Raw genomic sequence first — 27,644 nt, forward strand, 5'->3', positions numbered from 1 at the left:
ATATGAGGGTAGATGGGTTTATGATCATTAAATATTGTGTGGCTGAAGGGTGGATAGACGGGTTTAAGGTCATTAAATATTGTGTGGCTGAAGGGAGGGTAGACGGGTTTAGGGTCATTAAATATTGTGTGGCTGAAGGGAGGGTAGACGGGTTTAGGATCATTAAATATTGTGTGGCTGAAGGATGGGTAGATGGGTTTAGGATCATTAAATATTGTGTTTCTGAAGGGAGGGTAGATGGGTTTAGGGTCATTAAATATTGTGTGGCTGAAGGGAGGGTAGATGGGTTTCGGATCATTAAATATTGTGTGGCTGAAGGGAGGGTAGACGGGTTTAAGGTCATTAAATATTGTGTTGGTGAATATGAGGGTAGATGGGTTTAGGATCATTAAATATTGTGTGGCTGAAGGGAGGGTAGATGGGTTTAGGATCATTAAATATTGTGTGGCTGAAGGAGGGTAGATGGGTTTAGGATCATTAAATATTGTGTGGCTGAAGGGAGGGTAGATGGGTTTAGGATCATTAAATATTGTGTGGCTGAAGGGTAGGTAGATGGGTTTAGGATCATTAAATATTGTGTGGCTGAAGGAGGGTAGATGGGTTTAGGGTCATTAAATATTGTGTGGCTGAAGGGAGGGTAGATGGGTTTAGGATCATTAAATATTGTGTGGCTGAAGGGAGGGTAGATGGGTTTAGGATCATTAAATATTGTGTGGCTGAAGGGAGGGTAGACGGGTTTAGGGTCATTAAATATTGTGTTGGTGAATATGAGGGTAGATGGGTTTAGGATCATTAAATATTGTGTGGCTGAAGGGAGGGTAGACGGGTTTAAGGTCATTAAATATTGTGTGGCTGAAGGGAGGGTAGATGGGTTTAGGATCATTAAATATTGTGTGGCTGAAGGGAGGGTAGATGGGTTTAGGATCATTAAATATTGTGTGGCTGAAGGGAGGGTAGATGGGTTTAGGATCATTAAATATTGTGTGGCTGAAGGGAGGGTAGACGGGTTTAGGATCATTAAATATTGTGTGGCTGAAGGGAGGGTAGACGGGTTTAAGGTCATTAAATATTGTGTGGCTGAAGGGAGGGTAGGCGGGTTTAAGGTCATTAAATATTGTGTGGCTGAAGGGAGGGTAGATGGGTTTAGGGTCTTTAAATATTGTGTGGCTGAAGGGAGGGTAGACGGGTTTAAGGTCATTAAATATTGTGTGGCTGAAGGGAGGGTAGATGGGTTTATGATCATTAAATATTGTGTGGCTGAAGGGTGGATAGACGGGTTTAAGGTCATTAAATATTGTGTGGCTGAAGGAGGGTAGATGGGTTTAGGATCATTAAATATTGTGTGGCTGAAGGATGGGTAGATGGGTTTAGGATCATTAAATATTGTGTTTCTGAAGGGAGGGTAGATGGGTTTAGGGTCATTAAATATTGTGTGGCTGAAGGGAGGGTAGATGGGTTTAGGATCATTAAATATTGTGTGGCTGAAGGAGGGTAGATGGGTTTAGGGTCATTAAATATTGTGTGGCTGAAGGGAGGGTAGACGGGTTTAGGATCATTAAATATTGTGTGGCTGAAGGGAGGGTAGATGGGTTTATGATCATTAAATATTGTGTGGCTGAAGGGAGGGTAGATGGGTTTAGGATCATTAAATAATGTGTGGCTGAAGGGAGGGTAGATGGGTTTAGGATCATTAAATATTTGGTGGCTGAAGGGAGGGTAGATGGGTTTAGGATCATTAAATATTGTGTGGCTGAAGGGAGGGTAGATGGGTTTAGGATCATTAAATATTGTGTGGCTGAAGGGTAGGTAGATGGGTTTAGGATCATTAAATATTGTGTGGCTGAAGGGAGGGTAGATGGGTTTAGGGTCATTAAATATTGTGTGGCTGAAGGGAGGGTAGATGGGTTTAGGATCATTAAATATTGTGTGGCTGAAGGAGGGTAGATGGGTTTAGGGTCATTAAATATTGTGTGGCTGAAGGGAGGGTAGATGGGTTTAGGATCATTAAATATTGTGTGGCTGAAGGGAGGGTAGATGGGTTTAGGATCATTAAATATTGTGTGGCTGAAGGGAGGGTAGATGGGTTTAGGATCATTAAATATTGTGTGGCTGAAGGGAGGGTAGATAGGTTTAGGGTCATTAAATATTGTGTGGCTGAAGGGAGGGTAGATGGGTTTAGGATCATTAAATATTGTGTGGCTGAAGGGAGGGTAGACGGGTTTAGGATCATTAAATATTGTGTGGCTGAAGGGTGGGTGGATGGCGGGCGGATTGAATAAAGATTTTTTTTAATTACCTTAAAAAAATCCATAAATGTGTCTTTCTTGTGCAATTGATATAAGCTACATTGAGGTTTTTCTTTCATTATTTTAGGCTATCTGGTATTAGTGCACCTGCCTAAACTTTAGGATTTAACTGTACACACGCCAAATAGCCTACACAGCCAATCACCAAGTAATGCTTTTGGAAACTGGCAGAAAAAGTTCATGTCAATCCACGGGGGCAAAAAGGGATTTTTAGAAGTTTAATTCAATAAGACAAAATGTGCGGAAGGAGAGTTGAAGAGGGGAGCTGGGAAGGGCCAGAAAAAAATCATATTTGGGAAAGATTTGGTTAAGTGGTAAAAGAGGACGATAGCAGTGTTCTGTGTGGTGATTGTGAGTCACTATACAAATTTGACAGTCACAAGAAGAGACTTCAAATAGGCCTATGGCCAATCAAGGGAACTGTAGCCTGTTTAGATGGGTTAAATGGAAACTGAAATCTGGACAATGACTGTAGGTATATAACCTCTCACATAGCCTTAATATTATCTCCTGCAGAATTAAGCATTTCTTTCTTGCAGTAAAATTATACACCAAGTGTAGGAAAAATTTGGACTTGGGAACAGGAGTGGAGAAATGTGATGTATTTATTTCTGCGTCTTGAAAGAATGCAATGCTCAGTAAGATATCGTCTGTAGAGGTGCTGTCTTCATCATACAAGCATCATAAAAGCTGACAGTATTTCAACCACATAAAATGAACTTGAACTGAAATCATATCAGAAACATTTTGGGGTTGGGTCATTTTCACAGCTTTCTTTTTTCTTATAACCCGTCAAACTGATGTCATTTGGACATTTTGCACAGAAAATCTTTCCTGTTTTTTTGTTGTTGTTGCTTTATTGTATTTTATCCCTAGTCCCTAAATGTATTTGCTCCGCGAGAGATGACAGAGAAAAATTTACAGATGAAACTAGATTGAAACATTCATTCTATCGATCTCTTACATTATTCTGATGAGCAAGGGTTTATTTAGTCTTCTAAAGCAACATAATGACAGAAGAGAAGCTGCATGTATCTAATTAAAGACAAGTTGACTAACAAATAGCCTACCAAAATGTCAAAAATTATAAGCAGAAACATATCTAAATCAGGCCCCAAAAAATCCTGCACCCCTTGTCAAAACATTGTTCTGCCGTCTTTGACTGTAGTCCATAGCGCATTCTCTATATTTGCGGGTTAGGGTTGGGTGCGGGCCTCAGACTAATAGGGTGTAATTTAAGATGATTCAATTAGGCAAATGAATGAGTACCATGGGCTGTGGGGTACAATAGGCTATTGGTCTTGTCTCAAGGCAGTTAGATGTAAATTGGCTTGTAGTAGAGAAACAATGGTTGAACGGAGCCACTTTAGTCTCCACTCCTGCTATCTACCTTCCTCTGGGCCTTGTGACATCTGATACCAGCAATGACCTCAGAGAATGAAGTTACAGCTAGTCTCACTATTGACCCTATAGGAATAGATCAGGATCATTTGCATGCCTTGTGTTGCCCCCACCAATGATGATTGAGATTGTACTACACACCACAGTAGTGAGGCCAGTGTTTGAATGAAGGGAAATGTGTGTGTTGTTTTTCAGAGAAAGGTGTAGATAAAGAATACTACACTGTGGGAGCCAGACTGGTCCGCCTGGAGGACAAGGTAAAAACAGGTTTATCCTTCCCTGTTCTTTGTATGTGTGTGTGTGTGGATTTGCGATCTTTGTATGTGTGTGTATGTGCGTGTGTGTGTGCGTTCATGTGTGTGTCATTAGATAACTTTGTGCGTGAGTGCTTGTGTGTGTGCATGCATAATGGATTCCCACATAAATAAATACTATAGGATTTACTAAGGGTTTTTGCGGACTAAACTGTAGAATTCAATATAGTGGTTTTGCAGACTTAAGTCCCTTTACTGTAGTATACTGTAGTATTTGCAGTTAACTATAGTAAACGTTCAGAACCCTGCCTTCCATGCTTGTTCAATGAACCATAAACAATTAATGAACATGCACCTGTGGAACGGTCGTTAAGACACTAACAGCTTACAGATGGTAGGCAATTAAGGTCACAGTTATGAAAACTTAGGACACTAAAGAGGCCTTTCTACTGACTCTGAAAAACCCCCAAAAGAAAGATGCCCAGGGTCCCTGCTCATCTGCGAGAACGTGCCTTAGGCATGCTGCAAGGAGGCATGAGGACTGCAGATGTGGCCAGGGCAATAAATTGCAATGTCCGTACTGTGAGACACCTAAGACAGCGCTACAGGGAGACAGGACGGACAGCTGATCGTCCTCGCAGTGGCAGACCACGTGTAACAACACCTGCACAGGATCGGTACATCCGAACATCACACCTGCAGAACAGGTACAGGATGGCAACAACAACTGCCTGAGTTACACCAGGAACGCACAATCCCTCCATCAGTGCTCAGACTGTCCGCAATAGGCTAGAGGCTGAGAGAGGCTGGACTCAGGGCTTGTAGGCCTGTTGTAAGGCAGGTCCTCACCAGACATCACCGGCAACAACGTTGCCTATGGGCACAAACCCACTGTCGCTGGACCAGACAGGACTGGCAAAAAGTGCTCTTCATTGACGAGTCGTGGTTTTGTCTCACCAGGGTTGATGGTCGGATTTGCATTTATCGTCGAAGGAATGAGCGTTACACCGAGGCCTGTACTCTGGAGCGGGATCGATTTGGAAGTGGAGGGTCCGTCATGGTCTGGGGCGGTGTGTCACAGCATCATTGGACTGAGCTTGTTGTCATTGCAGGCAATCTCAACGCTGTGCGTTACAGGGAAGACATCCTCCTCCCTCATGTGGTACACTTCCTGCAGGCTCATTCTGACATGACACTCCAGCATGACAATGCCACCAGCCATACTGCTTGTTCTGTGCGTGATTTCCTGCAAGACAGGAATGTCAGTGTTCTGCCATGGCCAGCGAAAGCCCGGATCTCAATCCCATTGAGCACGTCTGGGACCTGTTGGATCGGAGGGTGAGGGCTAGGGTCATTCTCCCCAGAAATGTCCGGGAACTTGCAGGTGCCTTGGTGGAAGAGTGGGGTAACATCTCACAGCAAGAACTGGCAAATCTGGTGCAGTCCATAAGGAGGACATGCACTGCAGTACTTAATGCAGCTGGTGGCCACACCAGATACTGACTGTTACTTTTGATTTTGACCCCATCTTTGTTCAGGGACACATTATTCCATTTCTGTTAGTCACATGTCTGTGTCAGTTTATGTCTCAGTTGTTGAATCTTGTTATGTTCATACAAATATTTACACATGATAAGTTTGCTTAAAATAAACGCAGTTGACAGTGAGAGGATGTTTCTTTTTTTGTGAGTTTATAAATACTGTAGTCAAAGAAAACTATAGTATATACTATAGAAATGAATGTAGTGTTTTGCAGATTGTAGTATACTGTAGTATTTACTGTAGGGTTTTTGTGGACTGTAGTATACTGTGGTGTATTTCTGGACAGAGTATACAGTAGTATTTACTGTAGAGTTTTTGCAGACATTAATGTAGTGTTTACTATATTGTTTTATTTTCTTTGACATAGAAGTGGAGGATTTCTCCTTCAGGAAACCTACTGGAGAAATACTTAAAGAGCAAATGTTCCAAAACCTGTTGGTAGGTCTGGGGTCTGAGCAGATAGTTCAGCACTTCTGCTTTTTATCTATAATCTGTAGGGAACAATATATTCTATACTTGGCTTGTTGGCTTCTCACTTATGGGTAGCACAAATTGTGATATGGGAAGGGGAATGAGCAGGGCATATGCACATTAAATACTTTAGTATTTACAATAGTTAAAAAAGTGTTGTGTTTTTGCGGACTGTAGTGGTTTTGCAGATATTACTGTAGTATTAACTACAGTGTTTTTTTGGGGGGGGGGATAATGCTGTAGTATTTACTGTCGTATTCTACAGTATGCTACAACATTCTATAGTAAGTACCAGTGGTGGAAAAAGTACCCAATTGTCATACTTGAGTAAAGGTAAAAGTCACCCAGTAAAATACTACTTGAGTAAAAGTCTAAAAGTATTTGGTTTTAAATGTACTTATGTATCAAAAGTAAAAGTATAAATCACAACATGTCTTATATTAAGCAAACCAGACAGCACCCTCTTCTTGTTTTTTTATTTACAGATAGCCAGAGGCTCACTCCAACACTTAGACATAATTTACAAACTAAGAATTTGTGTTTAGTGAGTCCGCCAGATCAGAAGCATGTAATGATGATTAGGGATGATTAGGGATGTTCACTTGATAAGTGCGCAAATTGGAAAATGTTCATGTCCTGCTAAGCATTCAAAATGTAACGAGTACTTTTGGGGTTCAGGGAAAATTTATGGAGGGAAAGGTACATTATTTTCTTTAAGAATGTAGTGAAGTAAAATGAAAAGTTAAAAAAATATAAATAGTAAAGTAAAGTACATATACCCCAAAAAACGCAGTTCGTACTGCAGTATTCTATTGTAAACTGTAGTATTTTTTCATGTGGGTTCTCTTCAACAGAGTATGTTATGGCTGGTTACGGTCTATCGAGACGTTAAACACTCCTGATGGTATCCTAATCTCTTAGTTGTAATCTACTGCTTGCCAGTGTGTACGTGACACGCAAGGTGTTTCATATTTGTCTGTTGATTAACGTTTCGTCAGTGTTTCCATGCCAACGACCCTATACCCTCTGTCCTCTACAACAACAAGTTGACTTGTGACGACAGTGGGTTGTGACTTGTGTTTATGATTCCAAAGGAGAACATGTAAGTTTTAAAAAGGCATTTCTAATACCAGCTAGAAGGGAGAGAGCCCGCCCGCACGCACGCACGCACGCACGCACACACACACACACACACACACACACACACACACACACACACACACACACACACACACACACACACACACACACACACACACACACACACACACACAGCCCTCTGGATCTCAGTGGATCATAGCCAATAGGCAGCAGCTGTGTTATGGAGGCCTGTGCTGTAACCAGGCGTGTCCCACTAGGCAGAGACCGGGCAGGGCAGTGCCACCACGTGATGCCTGCCTAATGCCCAGTCATTGCCCACCAGGGACCATGTTGTGCCAGCATTAGTTGGTCTGACTGGAGCCTGTGGGCCGGATGCGCTGCCACTGCAGTCTTGTGACTATCAGCATGTGTGAAGCCTTTCACTCGCGTCGGGAATCATCCGATTCTGGTGTTTTTCCGCTCAGGGAAGTCTCACAGGATGACAATACGGCTGGAATGGGAGCCATTAAGCTGCCTGTCATTCAGAGGTCTCTGGTTCTCTTTAAGCTGAGAGAGAAAGGGAGAGAAAGGGTGTGTGTGTGTGTGTTTGTGTGTGTGCAGTTCAATACTTTTCTCCATTCTACCATGGTTTTTGCTATACGCATTGACTCTGGCTCATGGCTCGATGTCTACTATAATGCATGAGTGAAAGGACACAGCTCTCCAAGACCTCTGGTACTGACAAGAGTGAAATGATCCTGAACTAAAGACTACCCTACAGGAGGGTAAAGGAGAGACTCACTCCACCACAGATTGAGTTCTGGCCCATTTGCTGTCTGTGCATGTTGTGATCACAATCTCTTGATTGGTAACATAAACCCACATTTATAAAACACACTCGCTGTCCCTCTTACATCCTGTGTCACACAGCAAAGCAATCTGACAGAAACGTAAAGTGAAACCGAAGGTTCCTAATTAGCAGACTGATTCAGGTGAAACAGCTGTTCAGAGCAGCAGGCAGCAGCAGCTTATTGTGAGGAACCCAAAGCCCCCAAAGCAAATGTGTCTCCAATCACTGCATGCTCCCCGAGTACAATATGAAAAGAGTTTTGCATGACTCCTAGTAGAGTTGCCATGGTGACCAATTCTACACAGAAGAACTGAAAAATAGAAGTAAAAGCATGATACCCAGAGCGCCAACTTGCTTGACTGTTTTCTGTGTGTATGTCCTCTCATATTATAGTTGTAGTCATGTGAAACATTTGTTTTGACGGGTTTGTGCAGTGCCCCCGGCAGGCAGGTGGATGAACCCAATGGCCCACCCTCTGTCTGTCCGTGCCTTGGCACATTCCTCCTCTCTCCACTCTGCTGCTCCAGAGACAGCCTGGCCAGGTCCATCTCATTGTTTGACTTTTCTTTCTCTACTCTTCCTCCACCCGCCTCAGCCCTCGCCCTCTGTTCTCAGCCCTCAGCCTCAGCCCTAGCCCTCAGTCCTCAGTCCTCAGTCCTCAGTCCTCAGTCCTCAGCCTCAGTCCTCAGCCCTCAGCCCTAGTCCTACTTTTACTTCACTACATTCATAAAGAAAGTAATGTACTTTTTACTTCGTACATTTTCTTTGACACCTAAAAGTACTCGTTACATGTTGAATGCTTAGCATGACAGGAAAATGGTCCAATTCACGCACTTATCAACAGAACACCCCTGGTCGTCCCTACTGCCTCTGATCTGGAGGACTCACTAAACACAAATGCTTGGTTTGTAAATTATGTCTGAGTGTTGGAGTGTGCACCTTGCTCTCCCTAAAAAAATACAACTAAAAAATGTGCTGTCTGGTTTGCCTAATATAAGGAATTTGAAATGATTCATACTTTTGCTTTAAATACCTAAGTGTATTTTAGCAATTGTATTTCCTTTTGATGCTTAAGTATATTTAAAACCAAATACTTTTAGACTTTTGCTCAAGTAGTATTTTACTAGGTGACTTTTACTTGAGTCATTTTCTATTAAGGTTTCTATCTTTAGTTTTAAGTATGACAATTGGGTACTTTTTCTTCTCCCACTGACAATAATGTGATAGATTGCAAGTAGTGTTTAATTATACTCAGAATAACAGGATATCATTTTGATGATTGAAAAGATATTGTCCTCATCATGTTTTAAAATCATCTCATCATGGACCAAAGAAAGCTTAGCTTTCCTCGAAAGAACCTCAAAGTTGCATAATGTCTGTGTCACTTCTAATAGTAAACCTAAACACACAGACATAACACACCAAAGTGTTATGGTAGAATCAGCCATGAACAGGGTCTTTCCCAACAGCCCAGATGAATTATTCATCAAATGTATACATCAGTGTGTGTGTAACACTCCTCCCCTGGCTTTCTCTTCGTCCATTCTTGGTCTGCCTCCAACCACCACTACAGATGTAGGATCTTCATTTGATCACCCTGTTGCAGGAGAACTTTCCTGCAATGCAGGAAATGTCAAACTTGTAGTGTGTTTGAGGTTTCAGACTTGATTTTCCCTTACGAAAAATGTATCAACCCCTACAAAAACCTATATTAATTGTAATCCACATAATAATTTACATTTCCTGTTGCTGCAGGATTATTTCCCTGCTGTTGCAAACTGGCTCAAATTAAGATCGTACATCTTTTTGAGTTGTGATGCGTAGCGCCAGCCAGCCACTATTTCCCTCTCCCCTCTTCCTCTACACTAAACATCAACAGACAATGACTGAGAGCTATACTGCTCTGCTCTCTGACTGGCTGTATGTAGATGTGTCTCTTCTCTCTGACTGGCTGTATGTAGATGTGTCTCTACTGCTCTGCTCTCTGACTGGCTGTATGTAGATGTGTCTCTGCTGCTCTGCTCTCTGACTGGCTGTATGTAGATGTGTCTCTGCTGCTCTGCTCTCTGACTGGCTGTATGTAGATGTGTCTCTGCTGCTCTGCTCTCTGACTGGCTGTATGTAGATGTGTCTCTGCTGCTCTGCTCTCTGACTGGCTGTATGTAGATGTGTCTCTGCTGCTCTGCTCTCTGACTGGCTGTATGTAGATGTGTCTCTGCTGCTCTGCTCTTTGACTGGCTATATGTAGCTGTGTCTCTGCTGCTCTGCTCTGTGCATTCGGGAATAAAATAAGACCAGTTTATTTTTTCCACATTTTGTTATGCTAAATCTTATTGTAAAATATTAATTTTTTAAATCATCTTCAATCTACACACAATACCCCATAATGACAAAGTGAAAACAGGTTTTTAGAAATGTTTACAAATGTATTAACATTGAAAACAGAAATACCTTATTTACATAAGTATTCAAACCCTTTGCTATGAGACTCGAAATTGAGCTCAGGTGCGTCCTGTTTCCATTGATCATCCTTGAGATGTTTCTACAACTTGATTGGAGTCCACCTGTGGTAAATTAAATTGATTGGACATGATTTGGAAATGCACAGACCTGTCTATATAAGGTCCCACAGTTGACAGTGCATGTGAGAGCAAAAACCAAGCCATGAAGTCGAATGATGGCACCTGAACAATCGGCTCTTAAACAACCAGGCTATTATGTACATGTTGCTGCTACAGTCTCTTATGACCAAAAAGAGCTTCTGGACATCAGAACTGTGATTGCTCACCTCAAACTGGATGAAGAGTTCTTCTTCAATGAGTCGGACGGGAGGGATGTATTACAGACACCCGACCAGGCCCAGATCCCCGTCATTCGCTGGAGAACAAACTGAGATTTTGTGGAAAGAGATCAGGGTGCCTTATGAGGATCGGGCGACGAGTGGATAATCTGCCCTGGCCTTCCTTCCTGCTAGCTAACGTTCAGTCGCTGGAAAATAAATGGGACGAACTGAAAGCACGTATATCCTACCAACGGGACATTAAAAACTGTAATATATCATGTTTCACCGAGTCGTGGCTGAACGACGACATTAAGAACATACAGCTTGCGGGTTATATACTCTATCAGCAGGACAGAACAGCAGCCTCTGGTAAGACATAGGGCAGGGGCCTATGCATTTATGTAACAACAGCTGGTGCACGATATCTAAGGAAGTCTCAAGGTTTTGCTCGCCTGAGGTAGAGTATCTCATGATAAGCTGTTGACCACACTATCTACCTTTTTTTAAAACATTTTATTTCACCTTTATTTAACCAGGTAGGCTAGTTGAGAACAAGTTCTCATTTACAACTGCGACCTGGCCAAGATAAAGCAAAGCCGTGCGACACAAACAACAACACAGAGTTACACATGGAATAAACAAACATACAGTCAATAATACAATAGAAAAACTCTATAGTTATTTTACCAGGCAAGTCAGTTAAGAACAAATTCTTATTTTCAATGACGGCCTAGGAACAGGGTTAACTGCCTTGTTCAGGGGCAGAACGACAGATTTGTACCTTGTCAGCTCGGGGATTTGATCTCGCAACCTTTCAATTACTGGCCCACTGCTCTAACCACTAGGTTACCTGCCTCCTCAAATGTCTTCACTGACATTTTCAATCTCTCCCTGTCTCAGTCAGTAATACCAACATGTTTCAAGCAGACCACCATAGTCCCTGTTCCCAAGAACACTAAGGTAACCTGCCTCAATGACCACCTACCCGTAGCACTTATGTCTGTAGCCATGAAATGCTTTGAAATGCTGGTCATGGCTCACATCAACAACATTATTCCAGAAACCCAACCTTATCTGAGTCAAGATCACTTTCGCAGTCAAAAAGCAAGCTGAGATCTACTGCTCAGATTTTGTTTTTTACATTAACCTCAAACAAACAGTTTTGTAGGAATGAGGTTTGGGCAGTAGGCCTAATACATTATCACAGCATTTTGGCTGTATGATTGGCCTGCCAATATTGTTAGTCAGACCATGTTATATTTCAAAACTCAAGCTTTGCTAACAAAATAGATCAGTTGGTTTATCACTTGTGAGGCACTGTGGAGCATGAATTTAAATAATTAGCTTTTTTATTTTACTGGACTGATGGTACCTGCATCTGATGGTCAACGAGGTCAAAGCACCACGTCAATGATCTTCAGGTCGAAAAGTCAGAGCTCTAGAAAAATGCCTGAGTTTCCGACTTGGAATTCCGAGTTGGATGACCGTTCAAAATGATTTTTCCCAACCACCTCTCATGTTCCCTGCTCTCTCCTTCCTTTCCTCCGGTGAGACTGACCAGAGAGAGGAGACATCGTCTTCCACCTGATGGTGAAACTCGAGTCTCACCGCATCTGCCTCATGCACAAATTCATGTTGTTCCTATGACTAGAGAAAGTTAAATATTCCTTAATATTAAAATCGACACGACAAGCTGCTAATAATAATAAAACGCAGGGCTATCGATACGTGGCTACTCATTCATTGCAGCTGCAGCCCGAGTGGAAGTATGGAGTTGTGTGTTTTTTAATGGTGTTGAATAAAAACAGTGACAGTGCTGAATATAAACTAACATGAACACGCTCATAAAAACAGCAGCTCTTTGCTGTATTCGTTGACAGTCTCTCTGTGGTCATGGTTTTAAAAGTTATTAAATCTTACGTAGGCTAGTAGTCTATTAAACTTGGCTGTGGCCAGGGTCATGGAAGCATGTTTGGCCATGGTGATTTGAGCCATCCGATTGGGCTTCACAGTAGGTGCACTCGATTTAGTCACAGATTTGCCGGTCCGCCGGGTAGGCGGAGTTTGTCTCATGGGAACACTTTACTTACCCAGTGCGCAGGACTTTTGAATCAGGTGCACCTACTGGCAACAGCTCAACACGATTTTAAAAAAGGAATGCAAGCCTTTATCGTTCATTGGCTTTTCTACAGAAATCTTTGATGATCGACTAGGAATGCCTTGAAGATCGACCAGTTGATCGCGATTGACCGGTTGGCGACCACTGCCCTAGACCCACTTCAATTTGCATACTGCACCAACAGATTCACAGATGATGCAGATTGCATCAATAGAGATTATATTGCACTCCACAATGCCCTTTCACACCTAGACAAAAGAAACACCTATGTGAGAATGCTATTCATTGACTACAGCTAAGCGTTCAACACCATAGTGCCCTCAAAGCTCATCACTAAGCTTAGGACCCTGGGACTAAACACCTCCCTCTACAACTGGATCCTCGACTTCCTGACAGGCCGCCCCCAGGTGGTAAGGTAGGTAACAACACATCCGCCACGCTGATACTCAACACGGGGGCCCCTCAGGGGTGCATGCTCAGTCCCTTGCTCTACTCCCTGTTCACTAATGTCTGCACGGCCAGGCACGACTCCAACACCATGATTAAGTTTGCTGATGACACAACAGTGGTAGGCCTGATCACCGACAATGATGAGACAGCCTATAGGGAGGAGGTCAGAGACCTGACCGTGTGGTGCAAGGTCAACAACCTCTCCCTCAACATGATCAAGACAAAGGAGATGATTGTGGACTACAGGAAAAGGAGGACAGAGCACACCCCCATTCTCATCGACGGGCTGTAGGGGAGCAGGTTGAGAGCTACAAGTTCCTTGGTGTCCACATCACCAACAAACTAACATGGTCCAAGCACACCAAGACAGTCGTGAAGAGGGCATGACAAAACCTATTCTACCTCAGGAGACTGCAAAGATTTGTCATGGGTCCTCAGATCCTCAAAAGGTTCTACAGCTGCACCATCGAGAGCATCCTGACGGGTTGCATCACAGCCTGGTATGGAAACTGCTCAGTCTCCAACCACAAGGCACTACAGAGCGTAGTGCGTACGGTCCAGTACATCACCGGGGCCAAGCTTCTTGCCATCCAGGACCTCTATACCAGGCAGTGTCAGAGGAAGGCCCTAAAAATTGTCAAAGACTCCAGCCACCCTAGTCATAGGCTGTTCTCTCTGCTACCGCACGGCAAGCGGTACCGGAGCTCCAAGTCTAGGTCCAAGAGCCCCCCCCCCCCCCCCCCGGAACGCTGCTGCTACTCTCTGTTATTATCTATGCATAGTTACTTTAATAACTCTACCTACATGTACATATTACCTCAATTACCTCGACACCGGTGCCCACTCGCATTGACTCTGTACCGATACCCCCTATACAGTTGAAGTCGGAAGTTTACATACACCTTAGCCAAATACATTTAAACTACGTTTTTCACAATTCCTGACATTTAATCAGAGAAAAAATCCCTGTCTTAGGCCAGTTAGGATCACCACTTTCTTTTAAGAATGTGAAATGTCAGAATAATAGTAGAGAGAATGATTTATTTCAGCTTTTATTTCTTTCATCACATTCCCAGTGGGTCAGAAGTTTACGTACACTCAATTAGTATTTGGTAGCATTGCCTTTAAATTGTTTAACTTGGGTCAAACGTTCCGGGTAGCCTTCCACAAGCTTCCCACAATAAGTTGGTTGAATTTTGGCGAATTCCTCCTGACAGAACTGGTGTAACTGAGTCAGGTTTGTAAGCCTCCTTGCTCGCACAGTCTTTTTCAGTTCTGCCCACACTATTTCTGTAGGATTTAGGTCAGGGCTTGTGATGGCCACTACAATACCTTTACTTTGTTATCCTTAAGCCATTTTTCCACAACTTTGGAAGTATGCTTGGGGTCATGCTTGGGGTCATTGTCCAATTGGAAGACACATTTGCGACAAAGCTTTAACTTCCTGACTGATGTCTTGAGACGTTGCTTCAATATATGCACATAATTTTCCTCCTCATGATGCCATCTATTTTGTGAAGTGCACCAGTCCCTTCTGCAGCAAAGCACCCCCACAACATGATGCTGCCACCGCCGTGCTTCATGGTTGGGATGTTGTTCTACGGCTTGCAAACCTCCCCCTTTTTCCTCTAAACATAACAATGGTCATTATGGCCAAACAGTTCTATTTTTGTTTCATCAGACCAGAGGACATTTCTCCAAAAAGTACGATCTTTGTCCCCATGTGCAGTTGCAAACCGTAGTCTGGCTTTTTTATGGTGGTTTTGGAGCAGTGGCTTCTTCCTTGTTGAGCGGTCTTTCAGGTTATGTCAATACAGGACTTGTTTTACTGTGGATATAGATACTTTTGTACCTGTTTCCTCCAGCATCTTCACAAGGTCCTTTGCTGTTGTTCTGGGATTGATTTGCACTTTTCGCACCAAAGTACTTTCATCTCTAGGAGACAGAATGCATCTCCTTCCTGAGCGGTATGACGGCTGCGTGGTCCCATGGTGTTTATACTTGCGTACTATTGATTGTACAGATGAACGTGGTACCTTCAGGCGCTTGGGAATTGCTCCCAAGGATGAACCAGACTTGCGGAACTCTACAATTGTTTTTCTGAGGTGTTGGCTGATTTCTTTTGATTTTCCCATGATGTCAAGCAAAGAGACACTGAGTTTGAAGGTAGGCCTTGAAATACATCCACAGGTACACCCCCCAATTGACTCAAATGATGTCAATTAGCCTATCAGAAGCTTCTAAAGCCATGACATCATTTTCTGGAATTTTCCAAACTGTTTAAAGGCACAGTCAACTTAGTGTATGTAAACTCCTGACCCACTGGAATTGTGATACAGTGAAATAATCTGTCTGTAAACAATTGGTGGAAGAATTACTTGTGTCATGCACAAAGTAGATGTCCTAACCGACTTGCCAAAACTATAGTTTGTTTACAAGAATTTTGTGGAGTGGTTGAAAAATGAGTTTTAATGTCTCCAACCTAAGTGTATGTAAACTTCCGACTTCAACTGTATATAGCCCCTGTTGTGTCTTTGGCTATGCCGGATTAAGTGATATGACATGCTATTCTACAAAATCATTTCTCTGTAATTAATATTACCTGATTAAGCTAATCAGGTAGATGATTAACTAGAAAGTCGGGGCACCACAAAATAATGTTTATAGATCTGTTATCCGAATAAACTCTTAAAGACCTGGTAATCTTTTACGTCCGTAGCAGTCAATATTTAATCCTCACTTTATTTTGTCTCATCTGAAAGTTGTAAATTCTTTGTTATCTTCACGAACCCTGGCTAACAAGTTGAATCAGCAATACAACATTTAGTTTAATTATTTATTTACTAAGTACCTAGCTAATCACACAGAATTACATATACACAGAATGGGTCATACATTAATTACAAATTATGTCATAAACAAATTGTCCCTGGTGGGCATTTGGTTACACAATGGAAAGGGGGTTGGGTTTGAGTGAAAGAGCGGGAAGACTGAGTAACAAAGGGAGAAGCTATGCTATCGTAAATACAGTATCTTATGCATTCTAAATTACCGCCCATTTGAAAAAGGAGAATTCAATAAATATTTACTCTGAACTGCACTTCGGTAGATTGGTCGTAGATCGTAGGCTGGGTTGTCCAGCATGGATCTCTGGTCCTTTGAAGACTGTCTAGTGGAGAAACTATGGCGCCAGAGAAGAAGGCAGATGTTTTACGTGTCCCCAATCGATTGTGTTTTTTTGTTAGTTAATTTGCGTTTTCGTACTTATTTTGTACATAATGTTGCCGCTACCATCTCTTATGACCGAAAATAACTTCTGGACATCAGAACAGCGATTACTCACCACGGACTGGCAGAATCCTTTTTTTCCTTTAACGAGTCTGATGAGGCCATCGCGAATGATATACTGCTTTCTCGGGAACAGGCCCAGATCCCCGGGATTTGCGTGATGAGGAGGCGGAGAAAAAGGGGCCGGAGAGCAGGCTGCCTTCTGAGAATTCGTAGGTGATCGAATAAACCCCCACTTCTTTCCATTCTGCTAGCAAATGTGAAATCTTTGGACAATAAAATAGATAACCTACATGGAAGATTAATCTACCAACGGGACATTCAAAACTGTAATATCTTATGCTTCACGGAGACGTGGCTGAACGATGACACTGCCAACATACAGCTGGCTGGTTATACGCTGCACCGGCAGGATAGAACAGCGGCGTCTGGTAAGACAAGGGGCGGCGGACGAAATATTTTTGTAAATAACAGCTGGTGCACGATATCTAAGGAAGTCTCGAGCTATTGCTTGCATGAGGTAGAGTATCTCATGATAAACTGTAAACTACACTACCTACCTAGAGTTTTTTTTCTGTATTTTTCGTAGCTGTTTAAATACCACCACAGTCAGAGGCTGGCACTGAATGAGCTGTATTCCGCCATAAGCAAACAAGAAAATGCTCAACCAGAGGCAGTGCTCCTAGTAGCCGGGGACTTTAACGCAGGGAAACTTAAAAATAGTTTTACCAAATTTCTATCAGCATGTTAAATGTGCAACCAGAGGAATAAAAACACTGGACCACCTTTACTCCACACACAGAGACACATGCAAAGCTCTTCCTCGCCCTCTATTTAGCAAATCTGACGATAATTCTATCCTCCTGATTCCTGCTTACAAGCAAAAATTAAAGCAGGAAGCAGCAGTGACTCGATCAATAAAAAAGTGGTCAGATGAAGCAGATGCTAAGCTACAGGACTGTTTTGCTAGCACAGACTGGAATGTGTTCTGGGATTCCTCCGATGGCATTGAGGAGAACACCACATCAGTCATTGGCTTCATCAATAAGTGCATCGATGATGTCGTCCCCAAAGTGACCGTACGTACATACCCAAACCAGAAGCCATTGATTACAGGCAACATTCGTACTGATCTAAAGGGTAGAGCTGCCGCTTTCAAGGAGCGTCAACACGTTTAACATTGTGTGTTGATTGATGTGGAAAAAAATATATTTAATCAATTTTAGAATAAGGCTGTAATCCCTGTGGCTCAGTTGGTAGAGCATGGTGTGTGCAATGCCAGGGTTGTGGGTTCAATTCCCATGGGGGGCCAGTACAAAAAAAAAAAAAAAAATGCATGAAATGAAATGTATGCACTCCCTACATACTGTAAGTTGCTCTGGATAAGAGTGTCTGCTAAATGACTAAAATGTAAAAATGGGTCTGAATACTTTCTGAATGCACTGTATGTAGATGTGTCTCTTCTCTCTGACTGGCTGTATGTAGATGTGTCTCTACTGCTCTGCTCTCTGACTGTGTGTGTGTGTGTGTGTGTGTGTGTGTGTGTGTGTGTGTGTGTGTGTGTGTGTGTGTGTGTGTGTGTGTGTGTGTGTGTGTGTGTGTGTGTGTGTGTGTGTGTGTGTGTGTGTGTGTGGAGCCTTCAGAGTTTCCTTGTCCCTGTTTTACCAGCACATCAGTCCTGGAAGTATTAATCACGCACGCACACAAACATGTACAGACACACACACAAACATGTACAGACACACACACACATTGGGAGCATTAATCTTAGTGGGGGTGAAAGTTGTGAAGCGTTTGAGTGGTGTGATGTTGAGTTATACTGTGTTAATGCCTGGGCCCTGTACTCCGACAGACAGTGATTTATGGCACACAGACAAAGACAACACATCCAGCCTAAAGGCTCTCCCTGGCTTTCTCTAACTCCTTTGGAAAGGAAGAGGCAGCACAGCATTGGGTTAAATTCTCCAGACGGAATGGGGATGATGACTTGCAGGACGTGACAGTCTGTTATCTTTCTGTCAGACAGCATCCCTGACAAATACAGAAACAACAAGCTCCATCGAAGACCAACAACTTAGGGGAGTCCTGAGAAACACTGTGGAAGACAGAAGACTTCATGTCACAAACCTCCTCCTGTTTTCACAAGACAACACTCAAAACATGTTCTGGAGACTCTAGCAACAATATTACAGGGATTTTTCCAACCTCATTCCAGTGTTGCTCAAGGTGGGACAGTTCCATGTTAATGTGTTTCTCTTTCTCTTCATTTGTTAAAGTTATTGTCCATCCCCTCATATTTGGAAATGTAGTCCTTTATCACGTTTATCCCATTTCCTACCATAACCAGATGTGTTTTGTCAGGGTTAGTCAAAAGCCCTCATAGAGGATACTTTGAAGGTATAGACATCAAAGGTCTGCAGTGTTGAAAGCAGCAGCAGCATCCCTGGTCTAACACACCCTCCAGACATGTCCATACATGTCTCTGTACCCAACATCATTATTGGCCTTACTCAAAGTTTATGGACCATAAATCAGGATTTGCGGTTGGCTGCTGTGTACACTTTATTAGTGCAAGTATAACAAATATATCCTACATATTAGCAGTAGGCGTATACACAGAGGAATGTTCTCCCCTTGTAATGATATCTCAATTAGATAAATATGCACTAAATTCCACCAAGGCTGAATACAGCCCCTCAACACGCCATGGTCCCTATGCTCTGCTGTTTGTGGCTGTGTCCCAAATGGTAGCCTATTCCCTATATAGTGCACTACATTTGGCCAGGGGCCATAGGGCTCTAGTCAGAAGTAGTGCACTATATGAAATAGGGTGCCATTTGGGACTCATACTGTGTGTATGAGAAGTCCATCTGTAAGGCATTTAGCCCTCCATCCCATCCCCAAACAGCCAGGGCCTAACAGTACTCTGTTTAGACTGGTCGGCCCAGCACTACAGCCAGAGACAGGGCTGGCCTGGTAAACACACAAGCACACTGCTGTAGTCCATCCGGCCCAGCTAGTCTAACCTCAGGGCACGTCCACAACACGTCCCTTCTCTCTCGTCGGTTGCTCTACCCACCAAACAGGAACAAGCTCATTATCTCAACATCAAGAGATGGAAGGGCAGACTGACTACAGACCCATAACTCAACAGAGACAGGTTCTTCAGTCGGTCTGTAGTGGAGTTGTTCTCTCATCACTTTTTGGCCATAGGACTCGCAGTGGCTTTCAAAGAGTCTAATCCCAGTGCTACAATATGACAAGACAATTTATAGACTGAGAGGAGGGCTAGAGGATACGTCCTAAGTGACTGTGGAACTATAGGTCTGTGTCATCAAAATGGCAATAAGCAGAAAGATGACGGCTTTATAATGGTATTCTGTTCAGCCACGCTATTCTTTCCTCTTCTCCTTCGTGTTTGAGAATCATTTTCCTACTTGTCCCCCTGCTAGATTCACAGAGTTCATACGTAATTCTATGATTCTGTGTCCAGACCTTAATTAAGCACTCTTATGTTGAGGAAACCACGTAGCCCATATGAATGGTGAAAGTGCACTTTCCCTGGTTCAGGACCCAACAGACTGTTTAAGTACTTAGAGAGTGTGGTATGCCTATGACTTCTCCCCTGGCAGCCCTGTACCACCTCAATGGGCAGCGGTCACCATGGTCTTCCCTGGCAGGTTGTGGGAAGAGTTCAGTCCTCTGTCAGAGATCTTCCTCTCTCCCCCTCTCTCTCCCTCTTTCCCCCTTTCCATCGCCCTCCCTCTTTCTCCATCTCCCTCTCTCCCCTCTACCTCCCTCTGCTTCTCCTTCTCTCCCCTCTACCTCCCTCTGCATCTCCTTCTCTCCCCTCTACCTCCCGCTGCATCTCCTTCTCTCCCCTCTACCTCCCGCTGCATCTCCCTCTCTCCCCTCTACCTCCCTCTGCTTCTCCCTCTCTCCCCTCTGCCTCCCTCTGCTTCTCCCTCTCTCCCCTCTACCTCCCTCTGCATCTCCTTCTCTCCCCTCTACCTCCCTCTGCTTCTCCCTCTCTCCCCTCTACCTCCCTCTGCTTCTCCCTCTCTCCCCTCTACCTCCCTCTGCTTCTCCCTCTCTCCCCTCTACCTCCCGCTGCGTCTCCTTCTCTCCCCTCTACCTCCCTCTGCTTCTCCCTCTCTCCCCTCTACCTCCCTCTGCTTCTCCCTCTCTCCCCTCTACCTCCCTCTGCATCTCCTTCTCTCCCCTCTACCTCCCTCTGCTTCTCCCTCTCTCCCCTCTACCTCCCTCTGCTTCTCCCTCTCTCCCCTCTACCTCCCTCTGCTTCTCCCTCTCTCCCCTCTACCTCCCTCTGCTTCTCCCTCTCTCCCCTCTGCCTCCCTCTGCTTCTCCCTCTCTCCCCTCTACCTCCCTCTGCTTCTCCCTCTCTCCCCTCTACCTCCCTCTGCTTCTCCTTCTCTCCCCTCTACCTCCCTCTGCTTCTCCCTCTCTCCCCTCTACCTCCCTCTGCTTCTCCCTCTCTCCCCTCTACCTCCCTCTGCTTCTCCCTCTCTCCCCTCTACCTCCCTCTGCTTCTCCCTCTCACCCCTCTGCATCTCCTTCTCTCCCCTCTACCTCTCTCTGCATCTCCTTCTCTCCCCTCTACCTCCCTCTGTTTCTCCCTGTCTCTCCTCTACCTCCCTCTGCTTCTCCCTATCTCTCTTCTCCTTCTCCTCTATCGCTCACCCAGGCCACAGGTCCTGGCAACAGACAGACAGACAGAGTTGCCCTAAGAGTTGCCTGTAGTTACAGCCTGTAGTGTTGTTGATATATGTGTGTTTGGCTGCAGTGCGGCCAGGCCAAGCACCCAGACTGACCAGAGTGGACCAAACAAAGAGAGGAAACTTGGCAAGGAAACCTCCACCGCCGCGGCAGGCAGGCAAGACATTCGTCTGTACTGAGCTGAGCTAGACCTAGGCTACGTCCCCAATGGCACCCGATTCCCTACATAGTGCACTACTTTTGATCAAAGCCCTGATCAAAATGAATGCAATATATATATATATATATATATAGGGAATAGGGTGCCATTGGGGACGCAGTCCTAGCTAGCGCTGCAGACATGACAAACCCCTCAGAGGCTTCAGGGCATGTCTAGACTAGACTGGGCAGCGTTCAGAAAGAGCCACAGCTCCTTTCTTCTGAATCAAAGGTTATCTAGTTCACTGAATCCTGTTACGCCAAGGTTCTTTATGTTCCAAACTCCAATTGTCTGAAGGCTACAGACAATTCAGATGTGTGGAAATGCTGATTCAGTGAGATCCCACGATGCAGCATTGAGAGGATCAAGATATCTCATATTCTTAGCCGTTTCACATTGACTCGGTGCGCAGACACACACACACACACACACACACACACACACACACACACACACACACACACACACACACACACACACACACACACACACACACACACTGGTCCTCTGTCTTAGTGTGAGTTAACAATGACACACTCACTCATAGTTTTAACAAACTGGTGTGCTGTGTCTGCCTCACTACTGCAGCCCAGTCCCAGTTAATCACAGCTGGGCAGTGTGCTGTGGATGCTGTCTGAGCCGGCTTCCAGACATTCTCTGCCTCCCTCTCTCTCAGCGCCACGCTCTAATTTCAGCCTGGATCCTATGTGCTGCGTCTACCACATTATCACAGACAGACAGTCAGTTAGCCTAGCAGACCTGGGTTCAAATAGTATTTGTTTTTGTTCAAAGACTTAGAGCATCTGATTTAGCCCGCCCTGAGTGCTACACCGTAGATACACAGGGTTCGATCTTGTGGGATTCATTGGTTCCATTGCGATGGGCACGCTCAATGAAGCTCAGCTAAAACATTTGAAAGAAAACAAATACTGTCTGAATCTAGGTATGTCTCACAGCCAGCCAACCAGTCCCTGGTAATCTCCACCAAACTCAGAGGATTACAGGTCTGCAATCTTACTTCACAGCATTTAAATCATCTCTCTGAGCTACTAGCTGTCTCTGGCTCATGTCAGATTAAACTCTCTCTGTTTCTCCCCCCATGTCTCTCTCCTCTCTCTGTTTCTCCCCCCATGACTCTCTCCTTCTCTGTGTCTCCCCCATGCCTCTCTCCTCTCTCGGTTTCTCCCCTGTGCCTCTCTCCTCTCTCCTTCTTTGTTTCTTCCCACATGACTCTCTTTCCTCTCCTCTCTCCTCAGTCAGTATCTACACTATGTTACACCCGCTGTGGAGCCCGCTAACTTGGCTGTAAATACCCACGCTACACTGTCCGAGTTTGGCAGGCCCCCCTTTATATTTTTACACATTGATTTTATTGACTGGGTCTAAACCCCCTGCTGGCTCTCTTTGCCCCTGTACTATTAGCTTACATCCTAAACGGCACCCTATTCCCTTTATAGTGCACTACTATTGACCAGGGCCCATAGGGAATAGGGTGCCATTTGGGACGCAGTTCTAGTCTTCTACACAGACAGGTCCCACAGGAGAGGACAGGGTGAGCAGCAGCATATTTAAGAAGGTAATGAACGGGTCACTCACTATGCTGTGTAGTGAAATAGAGGCATGTCTTTATGAGTCCCATAGTGTTTTCTACACTCAGCACTAAGTACCCCTGGTGCCAGCCCACTGTGGGGCCCCTGGTGCCAGCCCACTGTGGGGTCCCCGGTGCCAGCCCACTGTGGGGTCCCCGGTGCCAGCCCACTGTAGGGCCCCATTCAATCAGTCTGATACATGGGGGATACATGCAAATGCAATAACCAAGTGCTGCGGAGATGATTACACAGACCACAGTGTGTAAATGTCATTGTTCACTCACACTGCGACAGGGGACAGTGTGTGCGTGTTTGTCTGTTTGTGTGTGCGTGTTTGTCTGTTTGTGTGTGAGTGTGTGTGCGCACACATGTATTAGTGCGTTTGTGTGCACTGTGTCTTTTGCTTCCCTTAAGTGAACCCATCATATATATATATATACATACATTTGTGTATAAAAAAGCATGATGAGTGAAACATGCATTTAACTTACACAACGCACACTAAGGAACCAACAACATTTACTCACTGAGCCTATAAGTACCATGGGTACTTTTCCAACATACCAAGGCCTCAGAGGTTGAACATGGCTGACAGGTCAGTGGCACTAGCTAGTATTGCTGACTACAGCATGGCAACACAGAAGACTAAGGCTGCATCTCAAAATGGCATCCTATTCCCTAGATAGTGCACTACTTTTGAGCAGAGCCATATGGGTCCTGGGCAAAAGTAGTTCAGTATCTAGGGAATAGGGTGCCATTTGGGATGTATCCTAGCCCTCAGATGATGGAATGATTTCAACTATCTGTTCAAAGGTCCCAGGTCGCAATTGTAAATGAGAACTTGTTCTCAACTTGCCTACCTGGTTAAATAAAGGTGAAATAAAATAAATAAATAAAAAATCCTGCTAAACGGTGGTGCCTCTCTCGTTCCAGCTCCTACCTGCTCTTGTCTCGTCCCATCGCTTTTAATGGTGTCCGTTTCCAGGAAACAGAACAGAACACTTTACAAGCTTTGTATTATTGCATTGTATGGTAGCACTGTGTTTCTTGGTAATGACTAATGATTTCACTGGAAGGAGTTAAGTGGTGGTGCGGGTTTCTCTGGTCCTTCAGGGCTTGTGTTTCCTTTCAGGAACAACATTCAGAGGCCCTCCCTTTCCATCAGGCACACACTGACTTTCTATTGTAAAATAAAGGCTATGTCTGATTGTCCTGGTCTTTTGATTGGTCTGGCTGGTCTGGCAGGCCCAAAGTCAAGGTGATAAGAAGCTGGGCTTCACACTCTCTGTCTTCACAAGCTGTCAGTCTAGAGCTATAAGACACGAGGGAACATATCCAACAAGCTGGCAGTCAATTCTTTATAATGTCACAAAGGGCCAGGAGTTTTTCCCTGGTCAGGTCATGTGGTCAGGAAAAAACTCCTGGCTCTAGCCATTACGTCCCAGAAATTACATTATTTGCAGAATACGGCTACTTATTAGTTCACACATTTTGCTATTGAGGAGTTCCCCTGTTAATGTTGTTCAATGCCAATATATATGCATACATCATGCATCAGTTTATCAGCTTTCATTTTCATTCAGTTGTGTCATAGATGGTGGTAGAACTCATTGAGCTTTAGGCTGTTCACACAGAGACAGAGTGGTGAGAAGAACTCTGTGAAAGGTCACTGTTGCCCAGGGGTCATTCCCACCAGTCCACAGTGGCACAACAGACAGTGTCAACAGGTCAAAGGGCATCTCAGAAGGCTAGTATTTCAAGCACAAAAGCCCCATTGGAAACTGTGTGGTTTATTCTATGGAGCTGCCTGCTACAGAGCAACCTTCTACAGCTGACAAGACATTCTCCCCCTGAGAACAACTCCACCAAGTTATCCAACAGGCTTTGTGTAGACACTGTCTGCCCTGGACTTGGTGTGTATTCTGGCAATGGCTCTGAATGCTTGACTTACTTACCATTGAGGGCTAAGGACAAGACTGATGTTGTAAGAGGCCTGGTTGTTGTGTAGCCTCCTGGTCTGTCTGGAGCTCCCCTCCTCCTTCCTTCAGTCTGCACCTTGACATTGGCACAGGGCCCCAATAGAGATCTGCAGCCTCAGGTGGGTAGCTCCCTCCTTTCTCTCCCTTCTCCCACTCCTCCCTCCCTTTGTGTCCACCCCTACCACCACCCTTCCTCCCACCTCCACCCCAGGGCCTGCCAGCTACCCTCACCCAGGAGCCTTAAATACATTCTCTCTCCCTCCGCGGCGCCCTACATCTCCCTCCCTTCCTCCATGCTTAACATGAGTGTGGGAGTTGGTGGTTGGAGAGCACTGCGTATGGGAGCTGGGCTGCCTCTCATTCGGACCTCTGAGGGAGTGCAAGGGGCGTGTGTACGTAGTCTAGGCAACACTGTCTCTCATGTGAGACGTTTGGATAGTTGTCATGGAGATAAAAGTACAGTACTTCAAGAAGAAGGTTGTTGATAGTTAACATGGAGTTCATTAACATGAAACACATCACTTCAGAGGAAGGGGAGGTTGTATGATCTCGGGATCCATGTTTGTTGGATGATGTTGATGATGATTTCAATACTTTTCTGTTCACCCCTCATTTGCTGCGTATCTGAACAATATTTCAAACATCGTAGTCAAAGAAGCGATATGTTTGCCAGGATAATGTGAAACCATTTGGAAGTCAAAGAATCAAGAAGCAGCATGAGAGGAGTAGCTGTGTTTTCTCCCAGACCAAAGAGGTTAACCACCACTTGTATTACATTACATTACATCTCATCAACAATGTGCCGGGCAGAAAAAAATGCCTTTTTTTGTCCTCTTCTCTCTTTTTAGCCAGATCACCAAACAAAAAAAGAGAATTGCCTGGAAACTCAATATGTACATTACTCCACCCTGGAGATTACACTCTCTACGAGCCAGACAGAATTACAGCCTGGGCCCTTTTACTGTCCCCTGCTCAGTGTGTGTGTTTGTGTGTATGTGTGTTTACTCCCTGAACCAGTCTTTCCTGTTCTACTGAATGTATGTCTTAGTTACATCACATGACCTTGTTGTTTACCCTTATCACACATTGTTTAGTCACTCCTCATCACCGCTGAGATTGGAACGTGTGTGTGTGTGTGTGTGTGTGTGTGTGTGTGTGTGTGTGTGTGTGTGTGTGTGTGTGTGTGTGTGTGTGTGTGTGTGTGTGTGTGTGTGTGTGTGTGTGTGCATGCGGAAAGCCATATTGTCTGTGGCATGAATGGAATTCAATGTCAGTCACACTGCCACACCCTCCCCTCCTTTAATAGTGACTCAGGTGGGAGATACATTGCTGTGCATAAAAGTGCAGTCTGTGATAGAACCAGCTTGGTTTTCATGCTCTCATCAGCCTAAAAGTTAGTGGGCCAGTCTTGCTGTGGTGAATAGGGCACCTGATAGTAGGTCTGCCTGGGTTGGGATGGAGCTGAGGCTGGGCGCGGGATTACCACTTAATCCATTTCGCCCCACGCTATACACTAATTCAGAAGAAGTGAGAACATATGTTCTTTAAACCTCAATAGTCAACAGGTCTGATATCTTATAGATAGGGACTGTGAGAAGGGGGTGCTGCATCCTCAATGTTACTCTGTGACTGTGTGTCTCAGTGACAGTGTGACTCAGTGGCAGTGTGATTATTGTGACTGTGTGACTCAGCGGCAGTGTGATTAGTGTGATTCTGTGACTGTGTCTCAGTGGCAGTGTGATTAGTGTGATTCTGTGACTGTGTCTCAGTGGCAGTGTGATTAGTGTGATTCTGTGACTGTGTGTCTGAGCGGCAGTGTGATTAGTGTGATTCTGTGACTGTGTGACAGCGGCAGTGTGATTAGTGTGATTCTGTGACTGTGTGTCTGAGCGGCAGTGTGATTAGTGTGATTCTGTGACTGTGTGACAGTGTGATTCTGTGACTGTGTATCTCAGTGGCAGTGTGATTAGTGTGATTCTGTGACTGTGTGACAGCGGCAGTGTGATTAGTGTGATTCTGTGACTGTGTGTCTCAGTGGCAGTGTGATTAGTGTGATTCTGTGACTGTGTCTCAGTGGCAGTGTGATTAGTGTGATTCTGTGACTGTGTCTCAGTGGCAGTGTGATTAGTGTGATTCTGTGACTGTGTCTCAGTGTTAGTGTGATTAGTGTGATTCTGTGACTGTGACTCAGTGGCAGTGTGATTAGTGTGATTCTGTGACTGTGTGTCTGAGCGGCAGTGTGATTAGTGTGATTCTGTGACTGTGTCTGAGCGGCAGTGTGATTAGTGTGATTCTGTGACTGTGTCTCAGTGGCAGTGTGATTAGTGTGATTCTGTGACTGTGTCTCAGTGGCAGTGTGATTAGTGTGATTCTGTGACTGTGTCTGAGCGGCAGTGTGATTAGTGTGATTCTGTGACTGTGTGACAGTGTCACATTGTGACACTCCTAATGAGGAAGAGCACAGGTTCCCGTGACAACAGGGCCCTCACAGAGAGGTGTTAGGGTGAGTGAGTGTCTCAGAGTGATAACTGTGTCACGCAACACTTACACACATCTGCCTCAAACTGTAGACCTGTGGAAAACTATTCAGATTTTCT

General features: G+C 44.5%; 1 protein-coding gene across 1 annotated transcript in view; it reads left to right on the plus strand.

Moving 5' to 3' along the window:
* Positions 1-27,644, plus strand: part of LOC115192668 (potassium voltage-gated channel subfamily KQT member 1-like) — a 219,412-nt gene that overhangs the window by 131,022 nt on the left and 60,746 nt on the right. Inside the window, exon 5 of the mRNA XM_029751425.1 lies at positions 3,903-3,964. Coding sequence (XP_029607285.1) covers positions 3,903-3,964 — 62 coding nt within the window. The remainder of the gene's footprint in view (positions 1-3,902; positions 3,965-27,644) is intronic.

Source organism: Salmo trutta, chromosome 4 (assembly GCF_901001165.1).
Source record: "Salmo trutta chromosome 4, fSalTru1.1, whole genome shotgun sequence".
Taxonomy (NCBI): domain Eukaryota; kingdom Metazoa; phylum Chordata; class Actinopteri; order Salmoniformes; family Salmonidae; genus Salmo; species Salmo trutta.